This window comes from Oryctolagus cuniculus, chromosome 19 (assembly GCF_051225735.1).
Source record: "Oryctolagus cuniculus isolate XC-2025 breed Fujian yellow rabbit chromosome 19, ASM5122573v1, whole genome shotgun sequence".
In the NCBI taxonomy this organism is placed as follows: domain Eukaryota; kingdom Metazoa; phylum Chordata; class Mammalia; order Lagomorpha; family Leporidae; genus Oryctolagus; species Oryctolagus cuniculus.
In genome coordinates, this window is record NC_142885.1 from 72,041,458 (window position 1) to 72,058,494 (window position 17,037).

Below are 17,037 nucleotides of genomic sequence, written 5' to 3' on the forward strand. Positions count from 1 at the left end.
TCTGTACCACGGGGTGAGCTGCCAGCTGTCCAGTTCATCCTGGCTGGCCTTTCTGAGCCTGGCTGTGTGGCGGGTGGAGGAGGCTCCCTGGGCAGACAGGGCTGCCGAGGGGCAGGCCAGGGGAGCGGCGCGCCTGGCTCCTCCCTTCCTGCCGCCTCGCTGCCCTGCAGCCGGGCCCTTTTGGGACCCTGGGCCCTGGGAAGAAGGCAGCTGCCTCCGAAATAGCCTGTGACTTCAGGCCTTCGGCCAGCCTGGCCCACTTCCGCCTCCTCCCCAGGCTGCCAAGGGCTGGTCCCAGGCCCATCGCTGCCTCTGCTGCCCGGGCAGGGGTGGCTTTTCCTGACCTGTCCAGGAGCCAGCCTTCTGGGGTCTTTCAGGGTCCAAGCACAGGAGTCCGGTGTGGCTGGGCTGCTCACCCGGTCCCCACGTTGGGGCAGGGAAGTACTGAGCGTGCTCTTGGGAACACCACCTTTGAGGCGGGGGACCGGGGTTTGCGGCAGCCACCGAGGCTGCTGCAGATCCCACCGGGGCTGGAGGCTGGGAGGGCTCTGGGAGGGACCCTGAATGGCCCAGGAGGGAGGCCTTGCGCTGGTCACTGGTGCAGCCTTCCCCGGGGCGGGTGCCTGCCTCTGGACAGGGCTGGGGTGCGAGCCTCACTGGCCAGTGCTCCTGGCAGCTGGGCCTCAGTGCTCATGGAGGAAGAGACCTGGTGACACCAGACAGCCAGCTGTGGCACGCTTTGGAGGCGAGCCCAGACCCTGGCTTTCCAGAGAGGACACCGCCGCTGACCCTGGCTGCCCAGTCTGGGGATCCAGCCCTGGCAGGGTCAAGAATGCTAGGTATGAGGTTGTCCTGTGTCTGGCTGTGAGCCCGGGCTCGGAGGGGTGGCCCCACGGGGCCTGTACCTGCACAGCCTCCCTCCTGCCTCGGGGCCTGGACCCTCAGCCCCTCCTCCTGTGTGAAATCCGCATTGCTGTCAGCTGTGTGCGCAGACCCACTGCGCGGGCTCCACTCTGTCTTGGGCCCAGCTGACCGATGGATGCAGGAAACATACTGCTGCCTTCCGCCCAAACTGTCAGTTTTGCTTTCAGTGTCAATCAAATTTCCCTTGGCCACAGGATGCCGCTACCTTTTGGGGTCAGCAACTCAGTTCTGGGAGTGCTAGTGTGACCTGTGTCCAGGGGACAGGGCACGGAGGGCACGGGAGGCCTGGAGGGAGCCAGGGGGAGCAGGGAGACCCTCCGCCACCCTCAACTCTCTGGGCAGCCGCCTGCACCCTGCTGCTGCCACCCCCCACCCCCCAGGGCTGTGCCCAGAGTCTGAGAGGAAGGTGGGGAAACTCGCTCTAACTGCCCCAGCTGGATGCAGCGGGGCCACTTGGTGTCCTGGTCATGCAGGGCCAGAGCACTGGTGCCCAGAGTGGACGCCAGGAACCCTGTGGCTTCACAGTGCCTGCTGGGGGCCCAGAGCGGGTCAAAGCCTCCCACCCTGTCCGGGGAATGGAGGTGACGGAGTGGGCACAGGTGCGTACCCTGCTCTCGTCCATAGGCAGGTGCGTGTGTGAGTGTGGTCTCTGCGGTGCAGGAAGTCGACCTATGGGACTGGGTGACACGCCCCCCACTGCTCCTTCTCAAGGGGAACTCTGAGTGGAGTAGAGGGTCAAGACTGACGCCCACCAGGCCCATGCTCTCCGGCCAAGGCGCCCCCGGCCCCCCAGCCACAGGTGTCTTCTTAGCTGCGCTGGGCTGCGGAGCCCAGCGGCCTTCCCGGAGGAGGTGACAAGGGCCGGGCCGGCGGGCGGCGCGCATTCCTGAGCCCTGAGTCAGAGCGGCCGCCCCCTCCGGCGAGGCCCGCCCCCGGCGCGCACGCCCCTCGCTCCATGGCATTCCCGGGCGGGCGGGGACTCGGCGCGGGCGCCCTCCCGGCGAGTAGCGGCAGCCCCTCCCCGGCTCCCGCGGGACCCTCGGAGCGCCCGCGGTAGTGGCGGTGAGTGAGCGCGGCGCGGGGCGCGGGCGGACCCCGGGGACGCGGGGCCGGTCCCAGACCTCCGCATCCGGAGCGCTTGGAACGGCCGGGCTTAGATCCGGGTCCGGGTCCGGGGTCGGGGCGCGGGGCCCGAGGTCCTGGGGTCCCGGCGTCCCGGCGCGAGGTGGGCGCGTGTCCCGCGGGCGGCCGCACTTTCCTCGCCGGAGTTTCCCCAGCCGCCCGCGGAGGCGGCCCAGCCCCGGATTCCCCGCCCGGCGCGCCGCAAAAATAGCCGTGGCCGGATTAGCGCGTTCCCGGGCCTGCCCCGCGCCCCGCCGCCGAGGGTCGCGGAGCCGGAGGGAGCGGGGCTCGCCCGGACCCCTGGGAGCGGCGCCCCCGCCGCACTTTCCGGTGGGTGGGGCTCGGGACTCTGGCTGTCGGCGGGATGGGCGGGAGCGTCCCCGTCCGGGTCCGCGGTCCCGCCTGGGGTGGGAGTGGGAGCAGCAACAGCTGTGCCGCCGCGGGTGGGCGCGTCTCGGTCGCCCCCGTTCGTGACTCAGAAGCTCCAGAGCCCCGGGGGCTGCAGCGGATGCAGCCCCCACCCCACCCCGGGCCGGGGTCCGTGCGGCAGCTGGGGTTGAGTCTGAGACCAACCCCGAGGACCCGCCGGCTGTCCGTGCTGCGCGGGGCCGAGGGGGGCTGGGTGGGAGTGGGCGGGGGTCCCCCGCTGGGTGGGAAGTGGGCAGGGTCCCGGACGTCCTGGCCGCAGCTCCTGGGGCGTGCAGCTCAGGCCTGCTCTGCCTGGCGGGCGGGGCCTGGGTCTGGAGGCCTCCGCGCGGTGTGGGAAAGCCCCCTGCCCCCACCGCGGACTTCCTGCGGAGTCCGGGAGAAGATTCAAGGATGAAACTGGCTTTTCAGGTTTAGCCCAGCGCCAGGCCCAGCAGTCCCAGGCTGGCTTCTCCCCACCCCTGGGAGCCACCCCCCGCCAGGTCGGGAGGATGCTGGGGAGCTGAAGGGGTCCCTGAGGCTGAGCCCCCTGCCCCAGGGTCTCTCTGGACTAGCAGGGGGTAGAACGGGGCGTGGGGATCTGGTGGGGGTCTCAGACCCCTGCCCCCACGGGCCAGCCTCCTGCTGCACAGCCCCCTGGGCAGCCCTGCTTCCTTGGCCAGCACCAGCGAGCCAATCAGACAAACCCAGCTTGGAGCACCTGCCCCCCTCCACCCTTGGTCTGGGGGAATCCCCCAGCCCCCCCCCCCCCCCAGGACTGGGTTCCTCTGTGGTGGGCTCAGCCTCTGGCTTTCTCTGGGTTGGGCGTATTTGAGGGGGACTCCTCACAACTCCCTCATCCCCTGGCGGGTGTGGCCCTGGCCCAGAGGGGTCTGACAGCCTGCCACAGCCCCCTGGAGGGTCTCGCTCTGCTCTGGGGATCTGCAGTCCGGCCAGCGGTCAGGCAGACCCAGCCCAAGGCTGGAACTCCCTGAGGTGCTGTGAGCTTGGGCAGTGACTGGCCCGAGCCTCAGGGCGGCTGTGTGACCCGTGAGGCCGCAGAGGCTGCACCCCCCGGGCCACAGTCAGGATCAGGTTGGGGGCAGGCTCCTGTGGCTCCCTCCCCTGCCCCGTCCGCCTCTGCAGATGAATCCAGGGCTGCCCGGGCACCGGGGGGCACGTGTGTACGCTGGTCCCCAGCTGGACCCCGGACTGGGACCACAGCACGCCCACAGTCTGCCGTCCTAAGTCCGCACGGCCACCCTCTTGCTCTGCATGGCCTGTTTGAACCTTGGGGCTTCCTGGCCGCTGTCTGTCCTTTCTGACTGTCTAGCCCGTTTGCCCCAGCCAGGTCCCGGTGTTTGACTCCTGAGGCCGCGTAACTGTCGCCCGCGTTCCCATGCCCCTCCTCACCCACAGAGCCCCGGCAAACCTGCCTGGGGCACGGCAGGGGAGGGGTGCAGCTGGGAGGCCGGGACATGCTGTGTCCTCCTGGGGAGGGGACGGCACTGTGACAGCCGCTGGCCGGCGCGCTCCGTGTCCTGGGAGCACTGTGCAGTCAGGTGGCGGGCCAGGGCCACGGGTGATCCCTTCTCCCCCGGGGGATCAGGAACTGGACCTCTGACTCAGGCTGAAACCAGAGGCCGCGGGTCAGCGATGCCAGGGGATGCTTGAGGAGCCGGTTCCTCCTGGAGCCGGGCTCAGGTACGGACAGGTCTGGACAGGTGTCCTGTGCCTGGCCGTTCCTCCAGCTGACCTCTGCGGTGGCGCTGGGCCCAGGCTTGGACAGACTGGCTTTGACAGTGTGGTAAAGGCTGTCCCCGCCAGCGGTCAGGGAGTGTGCGGGGTGGGCAGCAGTGGCTCTGCACAGCGCGGCCAGCCTGGCCCTGTGTCCTCGCTGCCTCTTGACCGTACCTGCCCGGGGGTCCAGTGCTCAGGTTCCCTGTGGTCACCCTCTGCTTGCACCTGCTGCAGGGCCCTCTGCACTCTGGGGTGTGGGCCACCTTTTCTGCTCCCCCAGTGTGGAGGGGACATTCCAGCCCCCGCCCGCTGCCCACTGTGTGCCCGGCACTGCCACTCTGCTTTTCAGATGGGAAGAGCAGGGCCTACTCGGGTCTGCAGGTGGTGGAGACAGGGGACCAGGCTCAGCAGCCCCCAGCAGGAGGCGTGGTCAGCAGGACCCACCCAGCCCAGAGGGGCCTTTGACACCCTCACCCCTCAGCTTCCCTGCAGCCTTGCCCCGCCCAGGCTGCCCTGCCTCCCTCGGCCCCCCTGCTGGGTGTCTGTGTGTCCCAGCTCCCAGCTGCCTCTGATGGTTCTGGGCCTGGGGACCGCCACAGACGCTGCTGCAGCGTGACCCTGGCCGTCAGGCCCTGCGTGCACTGAGGGGTCAGCGAGGGGAGGAGCCGCTGGGACTTGCCCTGAGGGGCTGTCGGGGAACAAGAGCCCCCTGTGTGCTGGGGAGGCCTGCACACTGAGCCACTGTCTCTTCTGGGCACACCCTCTGTGCGGCCTGGGCTGCCTCCCCCGTGCCTGCTGGGGGACACCCCCACAGGCCTTGAGAGTCCCACTCACTAGAGGCCCAGAGGAGGAGCGCAGGCCCCACTGGTCATCAAGCACCCGACTGCGTCCACTGGGAGGAGGGCGGGCCCTGCGAGGCGTGGATGTGCAGGCAGGGGCTGGTGCCTGGCGTCTCGCAGCCCCCTAACCTCTTACATGTGCTGTCCCGACTCCCACCCTCTGCAGCCGCAGCCCCTCCTCCCAGACCCAGCTGACGTCTAGACTCCCCCATCTGCCTGGGCCCCGGGAACTGCCCCCCACCAAGCCTGCACTCTGCAGGGACCACTGTCTCCTGCCAGTGGCTCCCGGGGCACTGTGGACCCTGCAGGGCCAGGACAGAGGCCCTCACGAGAATGAGTTCCTGTGCCCCTCCTGGCCTGGCCAAGGAGGGGGACAGGTGCCCCTCCCTTGGGGGAGCATCTTGGGTGTGTGTGAGCTGATCACTTGGCAACGGGTGCTTGCTCCCCGGAGTGAGGAAGCAGCTCTGTGTCCCTAGAGGCTCTGGGCACAGCGTGGGTGGTCCTGGAGAGGACAGCCCCCAGCAGTCTGCCTGTGGGTTCCCAGGGGTGCCTCAGTCTCCACTGTTCCCCTACTCTTCTCTGGACCCCGTAATAGCATCGCCAAGAGCATCGGCTCATTTCCAGGCCATAGCACGGCTGTGAGCTGTGGCAGGGCCAGACAGCCCTCAGCGTGTGTTGAAGGCAGCGTCGCTCGCCCTGTGGGGGAGGCCCTGTCTGACCCTCGGCACGGCAAGGCCTGGGAGGTGGGACCACTTGGGTCCCCCAGGAGGGCTTGCTCACGACTCGAGGCGGCATTCAGCTCAGAAGCCCCTCCTGGGCAGCACCTGTGTCCCCGACATGCCTGACATGTCAGACTCAGGTGGCCCACTGGCCCTTTCCGCACCGGTACGGTGGATTTCCTGCCTTCCTGCCTTCCTGCCTTCCTGCCTTCCTGCCTTCCTTTCTCTTTCTTTCTTTCTTTCTTTCTTTCTTTCTTTCTTTCTTTCTTTCTTTCTTTCTTTCTCTCTCTCTCTCTCTCTTTCTCTCTCTTCCTCCCTCCCTCCCTCTCTCTCTCTCTCTCTCTTTCTTTCTTTCTTTCTTTTTTTCAGATTTATTTGAGGCTGGCGTTGTGGCATAGCAGGTAAAGCTGCTGCCTGTGCTACCGGCATCCCATGCGAGTGCCAGTTCATGTCCTAACTGCTCCAGCTCACTTCTGATCGGCCTGGGAAAAGCAGCGGAAGATGCCCAAATGTCTGGGCTCCTGCCACTCTCGTGAGAGAGCCAGAGGAAGCCCCTGGCCCCTGGCTTCGGTCTGGCCCAGCCCTGGCTGTTACAGCTCTCTGGGGAGTAAATCAGTGAATGGAAAAATCTGTCTATTTCTCCCTCTCTCTCTGTAACTCTTTGAAACTAGTAAATAAATCTTAAAACAAACAAACAAACAAAAAAACAAAAACAAACAAACAAACAAAAAGACTTAATTATTTGAAAGGCAAAGCATCAGAGAGGGGTTGGGGGGAAGATCTTTGATCTGCTGGTTCATTCCCAAATGACTACAACGGCCAGGGCTGGGCCAGGCTGAAGCCAGGAGCTCCCTCCAAGTCTCCCACGTGGGTGGTGGCAGGGGCCCATGTACTGGAACATCGTCCGCTGCTTTCCCAGGTGCGTCCGTGGGAGCCGGGTCAGAAGCAGAGCAGCTGGGACGCAGCCTGTGCTGGGATGTGGGGTGCCCTCGGCGCTCGCAGCCTGATCTTACCGCAGTGCGTGCTGTCTCTGAGCGAAAGCTGAGCCGTGGCCTTCCTCGCCGTGGATGGGATGTGTGGGCTGGGCCTGGCCTGGCCTTCTGCACCACCGTGCTGAGTGCCTGTCTCCTGGCTCAGTTCCTGAGGGGGCTTGGCTCCCCCTGGCTCTCAGCGGGTCTCAGAGGTCTGCCCCGTGGTGCTGTGAGGCCCAGCACGGGCAGGGGCCTGAAGGAGCTCCTGGTGACGAGCTGAACGCCACCTTGTCCTTGACCCTGCGGTCAGGCTTCGTGAAGGCCGGGAGAGCTCAGCCTTTAGGCTGTGCCCTAAGCCTGGCTGAAGAGCTCCCTGGGGCTTTGCACCCCTGGCTGCCACCTTGCCACCTCAGAGAAGAGGCTGGAACAGGAGAGGGGGCTGGAAGAAGGCACGCTGGGACTCCTCACCACTGGGTCCGTTCCTGGTCAGACGAAGGTCGAGGGTCGGGAGGAGTCGTGAGAGCCGTCCCTGAACCACTGGAACCTTGGATCGGTCCCTGAGGTCCTGGCCTAGAAGGAGCCGTGGGCAGTGACCTGGGCCTCTACCTGGGTGACTGGGAGCAAGGCCTTGGTTTCCTTCTTTGTGCAAAGTGGGTCAGGCATCTTCTGTCTCCTCCAGGCAGCTGAGAGGGGAGATCCGTGTGGAGGCCATTTCTGGGGGAGTCGGCTCCTGGGGTCTGTCGTTCTTGGAGGAGGCCCAGGAGGCTCTGGCCACACCCCATGGCATCTGTGTCCCCCTTGAGCTCAGAAAAGCTCCCGGTCGTGGCCGTCTCAGCCGAGGGGTGCGGAGCTGCCAGAGGGGAAGGTGTCGTTGCTCGAGGGAGCGGAGTCTGACTTTGCTTCACAGTGTGTGACAAGGCAGTGCTGGCCCCAATGCATCCCTGAGCTCTGCTCTGGGCCCCTGCCCTGTGCCTGGTGATAGGTTTGAGGTGGGGGATCCCACATGCTCTGGGCAGTGCCAGGCCCGGAGCCCCCACCTGTCCCAGGACAGGGGTCTGGGTTCATGGCGCCATCTGGTGTTCACCGGGTAGTTTTTGGAAGTCGGGGTGGAGAGGTGGAGATTTGCCCCGGGCACAGATGGGGTGCCCCAGGCTGCTGGCCGACCCTCAGGCAGCTGTGCCCTCCAGCCTCCGCCCGGATGTGACCCTGCAGGGCATCTTGCGTAGGCCCGCCCCACCCCTCACCACACAACTGTATTTTTCATGGAGGGTTTGAAAGAATGTATCGACTTGTTTTCACTTATTTGAAATGCAGAGACCTCTCATCTGCCGGGGTCCTTCCGGAGTGCCCACAGCAGCGGGAGCCAGAGCCCAGGACTCCCTCTGGGTCTCCTGCCGTAGGCATGAGGGACCCAGCTCCGAGAGCCGTCACCTGCGCGGAGGCTGCAGTCAGGGACTGGAGCCCAGCACCAGACGCCCACCAGTCCCTGGCGTTTTACTGCGAGGCGTTGTCGCCTGAGGCTCTGGGAGGGCCGGCTTTCGGCCCTTTCCCCCCAGCTCCAAGTGTCTCGCTCAGGCCGTTGTCCCATTGCACTGGGACCACGCGCAGGCCCGGGAGCTCTGTGGGGATGCACGAGGAGGGCTCTGCCCCCGGGGGCCGTGGGCACCGCTACCTCTCTCTCCTGGGTCCCGCTCCAGTGAGAGTCCCGGGGTCTGTCGGGACTGTCACGCTGAGTGACACACACCACACCCCCAGGCCTGCCTACGCCCGCCTGGAGCCATGAGCGAGTGCCGCCGGGACAGCACGAGCAGCCTGCAGCGCAAGAAGCCACCCTGGCTGAAGCTGGACATTCCCGCCGTGGCGCCCCCGGCGGCGGAGGAGCCCAGTGTTCTGCAGGTAGGCCCTGGCCAGCGCGGGCTGAGTGCGGCCCCTGCATGGCCCCCTCACCGGGACCCTGTTGCCCAGCCCCTGCGGCGCCAGGCTTTCCTGCGGAGCGTGAGCATGCCTGCGGAGACGGCACACGTGCCCTGCGCTCACCCTGAGCCCCGGCGGCCCGTGCTGCAGCGCCAGGCCTCCATCACTCAGACCATCCGCAGGTACTGCCCCGGCCACTCGCGGGGTGGGGTGGGGGCTAGGGGCGGGTCCCCTCCTGTCCCAGCCTCCTCCTCGCCGTGGTCTGCACATTCCCTGTTCTGTTCTGGGGCCTGACTGCATTCACCCCTGCCCCCCCAGGGCTCAATCTGTCCTTCTCTGTCTCCCCCTGCTTGAACGCGCTGGCCCTCGGCAGCCGACAGGTGCGCTTTGGGCGTGTCCACACTCTGCCCCTCTTGGGTTCCCAGGCTGCCCGCAGGGCCCTCCCACAACGCCAGTCTCTCTCCTGGTCCCTGCTCAGGTACCTCAGGCAGGTCATGGGTGTGCTGCTGTTTTCTGGCGTGTGCATGGCGTGTGGCTCTCGGGAGCTGCCCGAGTGGCTTGTGTTCCCTGGGGCTCCTAGCGGCAGGTGCTGGTGGTGTTTCTGTTTGCATGGCCAAGGGCTATGGGCAGCCTGTCCAGGCCTGTAGCACCTGCTGTCAGGCCTCTGCCGTCCTGGTCACTGCCGCTGCCTGGGGCCAGGCTCCCTTGGACTGAGCTGTCCATTCCTTCTCTGGACCCAGTGCCTCCCCCACCCTGTACCCCAGCTCCCCTCAGGGTGGCACAGGTATGCAGCCCTCAGCTAGGTAGGATCAGACGTCGTGTAGTGGGAACTTGGGGTTGGTTAAGTAGTTAGAGGTGGCCTGGGCTGGCCTCCTTGTCCTCTGCTGCCGTCCTGCCTGGCCCCTGTGGGACTGGCGGCCCCTCACTGGGCCCCTCCTGTGCCAGGGGCACAGCCGACTGGTTCGGCGTGAGCAAGGACAGCGACAGCACCCAGAAGTGGCAGCGCAAGAGCATCCGCCACTGCAGCCAGCGCTACGGGAAGCTGAAGCCCCAGGTCATCCGGGAGCTGGACCTGCCCAGCCAGGACAACGTGTCGCTGACCAGCACCGAGACCCCCCCGCCGCTCTATGTGGGGCCGTGCCAGCTGGGCATGCAGAAGGTACACGGCCACCGCTGCCTCCTCGGCCCCGCCTTCTCCCCGGGGCTGGGGTCGGGGCCGCATCAGCCTGAGCGGAGGACGCTTCTCCGGGGCGCATGGTCTGAGAGGGCAGTGGGGCAGTGGGACAGTCTCATGCAGGTGTCCACCGGCCCGGGGGAGGGGACCACCGTGCCCGCTGCAGGGAGAGGGAGCTGGGGCAGGACAGGGCGGGGCGGGGGGCAGCGGGCAGCCGCTGTCTGTGTGAGGAGCCCCCGTGGTGCTGACCCGGCTCTGAGTGCGACCTCTTCCCGTCCAGATCATAGACCCCCTGGCCCGGGGGCGGGCGTTCCGTGTGGCTGACGACGCTGCCGATGGCCTGAGCGCCCCGCACACTCCCATCACGCCGGGGGCCGCCTCCCTCTGCTCCTTCTCCAGCTCCCGCTCAGGTTTCAGCCGGCTCCCCCGGCGGCGCAAGCGGGAGTCGGTGGCCAAGATGAGCTTCAGGGCCGCCGCCGCGCTGGTGAAGGTGGGTGTGCGGCCGAGGGTGCGGTGGGGGCGCAGCTGGCCCCAGCTCCCAGACTTCCCTCCTCCTCCTCCTCCTCCTCCTCCTCAGGGGCGCTCCATTAGAGATGGCACCCTGCGCCGGGCACAGCGCCGCAGCTTCACGCCGGCCAGCTTCCTGGAGGAGGACACGGCAGACTTCCCCGACGAGCTGGACACGTCCTTCTTCGCCCGGGTAAGAAGAGCCCGCTCGTCACTCCCGGCCCCGTGGGCTCGGCGTCGCCCCTGACCTCGTGTGGTTTGCTCAGGAAGGTGTCCTCCACGAGGAGCTGTCCACGTACCCGGACGAGGTGTTCGAGTCCCCGTCGGAGGCCGCACTCAAGGACTGGGAGAAGGCCCCGGAGCAGGCGGAGCTCACCGGCGGGGCCCTGGACCGCAGTGAGCTGGAGCGCAGCCATCTGATGCTGTGAGCGCGGGCAGGCGGGCAGGGAGGGGAGGCAGAGCCATGTCGGCCATGGCCGTGAGGGTGACAGAAGGGCAGCCTCCTGGACTGAGGGTCCTGCGTGGCCACGGGGTGGGGACTGAGGCCCCAGGGAAGCACCAGGTGTCACAGTCGTCCCTAGGAGGTGCAGCGCTGCTGGCTGGGCCCGGTCTCCTCCTCCCTGCCACCGGGGAGGGGCGCGGGGCTCCTCTGTTCTCTAAAGAGGAGGCTGATCCTGACAGTGCCGGGCCCCGGGCCCTCGGTGAGGTGGGGGCAGGACAGAGCTGGGCAGAACGGCAGCAGGGGCGGGGCCTGAGGCAGCAGGTGGACACATGGGCTCTTTCCAGGCCCCTGGAGCGAGGGTGGCGGAAGCAGAAGGATGGTGGTGCTGTGGCCCCGCAGCCCAAGGTGCGGCTTCGGCAGGAGGTAGTGAGCCCGCCCGGGGCGCGGCGGGGCCAGCGCATCGCCGTGCCAGTGCGCAAGCTCTTCGCCCGGGAGAAGCGGCCCTACGGCCTGGGCATGGTGGGCCGGCTCACCAACCGCACCTACCGCAAGCGCATCGACAGCTACGTCAGGCGCCAGATCGAGGACATGGACGACCACAGGTAGGCCCCGCAGGCCGAGGGTGTGGGCTCTGGGCCGGGGCCGGGCCCCTGCTGATGCGCCGCCCCGCAGGCCCTTCTTCACCTACTGGCTCACCTTCGTACACTCGCTGGTCACCATCCTCGCCGTGTGCATCTACGGCATCGCGCCCGTGGGCTTCTCACAGCACGAGACCGTGGACTCGGTGAGCTGCCCCGCCCCGCCCCGCCGGGCCTTGCCCCCGCCCCTGCCGGCATCTTACCCCCACCCCCCGCCCGCACCACAGGTGCTTCGGAACCGCGGTGTCTACGAGAACGTGAAGTACGTGCAGCAGGAGAACTTCTGGATCGGGCCCAGCTCGGTGAGGGCGCGTGGCGCCGGGGCTGGGGTGGCGGCGGGGGACCCGGCCTGCAGCCTCACGTGCCCCTCACCCACAGGAGGCCCTCATTCACCTGGGCGCCAAGTTCTCACCGTGCATGCGCCAGGACCCGCAGGTGCACAGTTTCATCCGCGCCGCGCGGGAGCGCGAGAAGCACTCGGCGTGCTGCGTGCGCAACGACCGCTCGGGCTGTGTGCAGACCTCAGAGGAGGAGTGCTCGGTGCGTGGCCTCTGGGTGTTCTCTGAGGGTCCCGCTGCAGGCAGACCCGCCGGAGTTGTCCTTTACTGCCATTCTTGGCACCCGCGGGCCAGGGCCTTGCTGTCACATTAATCCCTGGGACTCTCCCTGCCATGTTATTTCCTGAGAGGCAGAGGCAGAGGCAGAGAGGACCACTCCCCTCGGCTGCTCACTCCCCAGATGCCTGCCAGGGATAGGCAGACACAAGCCGGCAGCTGCAGTTGCCATCCAGGTGGCAGGAACACGCCTACCTGGGCTGTCTGCGCTGTCTCCCGAGGTCCACACTGGCAGGAAGCTGGAGTCAGCAGTGAGATCCAGACACCAATGCAGGCGCCCCTACACGCCTCCAACCACCAGTTCCTGGCCTGTAGACAGTCATTTGAGGTTATTGTGTGCTGGTTCACTCCCAAAGTGGCTACAATGGCTGGAGCTGAGCTGATCTGAAGCCAGGAGCTTCTTCCAGGTCTCCCATGTGGGCGCAGGGGCCCAAGCACTTGGGCCATCTTCCACTGCTTTCCCAGGCCATAGCAGAGAGCTGGATCGGAAGTGGAGCAGCCGGGACTTGAACCGATGCCCCTATGGGATGCCGGCACTACAGGATGGGGCTTCTGTGCCACAGAGCCAGCCACGTGTGCATGGATCTTAACCTTCACCTAAGTGGCTGTTTCTTCACTACGCATTTTTTTTTTAAAAAGATTTTATTTATTTGAGAGGTAGAGTTACACAGAGGAGAGATAGAGGTCTTCCATCCACTGGTTCACTCCCAAAATGGCTATAACGGCTGGAGCGGAGCTGATCCAAAGCCAGGAGCTAGGAGCTGCTTCTGGGTCTCCCATGCAGGTGCCATCTGCTGCTTCCCAGGGCACAGCAGAGAGCTGGATTGGAAGAGCAGCAGCCGGGACATGAATGGGCGCCCTTATGGGATGCTGGCGCCACAAGTGGAGGCCTAGCCTACTGTGCCACAGCGCTGGCTCCCAGCAGTTTTTAAAATTTATATGAAAGGCTGAGTAAGAGAGAGTAGGGGGAGGGGGTTTATCTTCCATCTGCTGGTTCACTCCCCAAATAGCTGTACTACCTAGGGTGGGGCCAGGCTGAAGCCAGGAGCTAGGAACTTCATCTGAGTCTCTCACATGCATGGCAAGAACTCAAGTACAGAAGTCAGTACTGGCTGGTCCCCAGGTGCATAAGCAGGGAGCTGGATTGGAAGTGGAGCAGCTGGGACTTGGACCAGCACTTTGATACGGGATGCAGTCATTCCAAGCGGCAGCTTAACCCACGGCACCACAACCCCCCCCCCCCCCCCCCCGTAATCTAACAACAAAAAAGACTAATTCAGGCTTTTATCGCATCATCTTATACAGATCATCTTATACAGGGCACCTAACAAATTAATGGAAAAATGAAATTTGGGGGGCCGACACTGTGGCACAGTGGATTAAGTTCCCATCTGCAGTGCCAGCATCCCATGTGGGCACCAGTTCAAGTCCCGGCTGCTCTACTTCTGATCCAGCTCTCTGCTATGGCCTGGAAAAGCAGTGGAAGATGGCTCGAGTGCTGGGGTCTGCTCCCACGTGGGAGACCTGAAAGAAGCTCCTGGCTTCAACCTGCCTCAGCCCCGGCCATTGTGGCCATTTGGGGAGTGAACCAGTGGATGGAAGATATGTCTGTTTATGTAATTCTGACTTTTAAATACGTTAATAAATAAATAAATCTTTTTTTTAAAAGCCATTTAAAAAGACAATCCTAATTATTTTATTTACTTTATTTGAAAGTCTGAGTTACATGGGGTGAAGGGAGAGAGAGAATGATTCACTCTCCAGACGGCCACAACAGCTGGGCCTGGGCCAGGGGCCTAAGCATTTTGGCCATCTTTGCTGCTTTTCTCAGGCCACTGGCAGGGAGATGGAGTGGAAGTGGAGCAGCCAGGCCTCGAACGACAATGTCCCTATGGGATGCTGGCATCACAGTTGGTGGCTTTACCTGCTATGCTATGATGCTGGCTCCAGATGAGTTTCTTTAAAAAAATCTTTGTGGTGCAAAAAATGTAGAGTCCACACATATTTCCTTTATTTCTTGTTTACTTGAAAGGCAGAGAGAGGTATCTTCCATCCTCTGGTTCATTCCCCAAGTGGCTGCAGCAACGGCTGGTGCTGGGCCAGGCTGAAACCAGGAGCCAGGAACTTCATCCTGGTCTCCCATGTGGGTGGCGAGGGCGCAAGCACTAGGGCCCTCCTCTGCCTTCCCAGGTGCATTAGCAGGGAGCTGGGTCAGAAGTCGAGCAGCAGGCAGGACTTGAGCTGGCGGTTAGCTCGCTGTACCGCGATCTGGCCCCCATGCAGCTTTTTTGTAACTCCACGAACTTTTTGAGAACTCCTCAAAGTGTCCATAGTTAATACCAGTTTTTAACTGTAAACTAACAGGAATTAAGCTGCTCAGCTTTGCTAAGAGGAAGTCTCCCCACATGCCAAGTGCGTTTCCGAGGCTGAGCTGCAGTCAGGATCTCTTGGCTTTGCCCTGATCCCCCACAATGCAAGCGGTGGGCTCTGACCAGGGGTGACCCTGTGTGTCCCCACAGTCCACACTTGCAGTTTGGGTGAAGTGGCCCATTCATCCTAGTGCCCCGGACCTTGCTGGCCAGAAGAGGCAGTTTGGCTCTGTCTGCCACCAGGACCCCAGGTCAGTGTGGCTGTTCTACGTCTGTCCATCTTCCTGGGGGGTGCGGCAAGGGCACAGGCTCCCCCTCTTGTGGTTGAGTTGGGTGGGAGGGCACAATGGCAGGGGCTTGGCACAGTGCTCACGTGTTGGGCTCACGCAGGGTGTGTGACGAGCCCTCCTCTGAGGACCCCCATGAGTGGCCAGAAGACATCACCAAGTGGCCGGTGAGCTGGGGGGGTTGTTGGGGAGCCACCCTCCTCCCCTGAGGCCACACCTCACCAGCAGTGGTGCCAGAGAGACCCCCACTGTGGGGTTAGTGTCTCCAGACGCCCCTGGCGACCTGTGAGGTCAGGCAGACAGGCGGTGTGTGCTGGGTTGGAGTCAGGACACTGTCTCCAGTGGACTTGCTTATGCGGGTCCTGTGTCCACACACACAGAGAGGCCAAGGGCTGGGGGAGCCCCTGGCCCAGCTTACCCCTGTCTCTGACCCAGATCTGCACGAAAAGCAGTGCTGGCAACCACACCAACCATCCGCACATGGACTGTGTCCTAACAGGCCGGCCCTGCTGCATCGGCACCAAGGGCAGGTGAGTGTGCGTGCTCACTGCACCTGCTGTGCCAGCCTCACACGTGCCCTGCGATTGTGCCCTTCCCCCTTGCCAAATCTTGAAAAAATCCCGACTCCCCAGGGTGTGGGGTGGGACTCACTCAGGGCTGAGGGCGGCGCCTTGGCCCCTGAGCCCGCAGTCTCGTTCTGCAAGGTGGCGCCCTCCAAGCTCGGCTTGCCTTCCAGGTGTGAGATCACCTCCCGGGAGTACTGTGACTTCATGAGAGGCTACTTCCACGAGGAGGCCACTCTGTGCTCCCAGGTAGGCCTCCGCCGGGCAGCCCTGCCCCCGCCCAGCACCGCAGGCACTGACGGCCGCTCTCCGCAGGTGCACTGCATGGATGACGTGTGCGGGCTCCTGCCCTTCCTCAACCCCGAGGTGCCCGACCAGTTCTACCGCTTGTGGCTGTCCCTCTTCCTGCACGCAGGGCAAGTGACACTGGGCCGAGCAGATGGTCTGAGACCCCAGGAGTGGGAGCTGGCTGGGGTGGGGGCGGCCACTCCCCGGCTGATGCCCCGTCCGCCCCACAGGATCCTGCACTGCCTGGTGTCCGTCTGCTTCCAGATGACGGTGCTGCGGGACCTGGAGAAGCTGGCGGGTTGGCACCGCATCGCCATCATCTACCTGCTGAGCGGTGTCACTGGCAACCTGGCCAGTGCCATCTTCCTGCCATACCGGGCAGAGGTAACCCCTCACAGCCCTGGCCTCGGGTGGGGTTGCTGCCGTGGGTTGTGGCCAGCCCGAGTCCCCTTCAGGGTCGGCCACACACTTTGGGTCTCCACCTGGCGGGTCAGCCCTGATCGGCTCTGGGCCGTGGCAGGCAGGGTCGGGGATGGAGCCCTGCGAGCTCACGGGGACCGCCTCTGCCCCCAGGTGGGCCCGGCCGGCTCTCAGTTTGGCATCCTGGCCTGCCTCTTCGTGGAGCTCTTCCAGAGCTGGCAGATCCTGGCGCGGCCCTGGCGAGCCTTCTTCAAGCTGCTGGCCGTGGTGCTCTTCCTGTTCACCTTCGGGCTGCTGCCCTGGATCGACAACTTCGCACACGTCTCTGGCTTCGTCAGCGGCCTCTTCCTCTCCTTTGCCTTCCTGCCCTACATCAGCTTCGGCAAGTTTGACCTGTACCGCAAGCGCTGCCAGATCATCGTCTTCCAGCTGGTCTTCCTGGGCCTCCTGGCTGGCCTGGTGGTCCTGTTCTACTTCTACCCCGTGCGCTGTGAGTGGTGCGAGTTCCTCACCTGCATCCCCTTCACCGACAAGTTCTGTGAGAAGTACGAGCTGGACGCTCAGCTGCACTGAGCTGGCTGTGGGAGCTGGCGGCCCCGTGCGCCAGCGGGCTGCAGCTGGGCAGGCATGACCCCTGAGCCCGAGGCCTAGGAGACGGCCTGCTGGGTGCAGGGCCCTGCGTTTCCTGAACACAGACCGCCTGTGCCTCGTTCGCGCCAGCTGAACTGAACACAGACCGCCTGTGCCTTGTTCACGCCTGTTGAACTGAACACGGACCGCCTGTGCCTTGTTCACGCCTGTTGAACTGAACACGGACCGCCTGTGCCTTGTTCGTGCCTGTTGAAGCCTCCGCACTGCCGGTGCTCACTGTCCGCGTCCCTGTGATAACCGTCTAACCAGTCCTTCGACGACCACCTCACGTGGCCAATAAACGTACCGGGAGCGTTTTAGCTGCCACTGACTCGACTGAGGTGTCTCCTCCTTCCTGGCGTCTGGCTCGGGGCCATGGAGGGAGCCCCTGCCAGCCCCTGGCCCGAGTCCCCGGAACGGGAACCGAGTGTGAGACACAGCCACGGCGCCTCAGGCGGGTGCGTGCGACTG

General features: G+C 64.7%; 1 protein-coding gene across 11 annotated transcripts; it reads left to right on the forward strand.

Moving 5' to 3' along the window:
* The first annotated feature begins 815 nt into the window (after positions 1 to 815).
* On the forward strand, positions 816 to 16,897 carry RHBDF1 (rhomboid 5 homolog 1). 11 transcript variants are annotated; one of them, XM_089320627.1, is made up of 19 exons: positions 1,851 to 1,986; positions 8,476 to 8,616; positions 8,686 to 8,816; positions 9,008 to 9,112; positions 9,580 to 9,793; positions 10,089 to 10,298; positions 10,386 to 10,508; positions 10,582 to 10,739; positions 11,102 to 11,359; positions 11,430 to 11,541; positions 11,623 to 11,697; positions 11,774 to 11,935; positions 14,529 to 14,629; positions 14,769 to 14,832; positions 15,101 to 15,195; positions 15,402 to 15,477; positions 15,544 to 15,644; positions 15,747 to 15,900; positions 16,090 to 16,897. In XM_089320627.1, exons 2-19 carry the CDS (start codon positions 8,500 to 8,502, stop codon positions 16,507 to 16,509), a joined length of 2,676 nt encoding a protein of 891 aa, XP_089176753.1. In that variant the 5' UTR covers positions 1,851 to 1,986; positions 8,476 to 8,499; the 3' UTR covers positions 16,510 to 16,897.
* Positions 16,898 to 17,037: the final 140 nt, after the last annotated feature.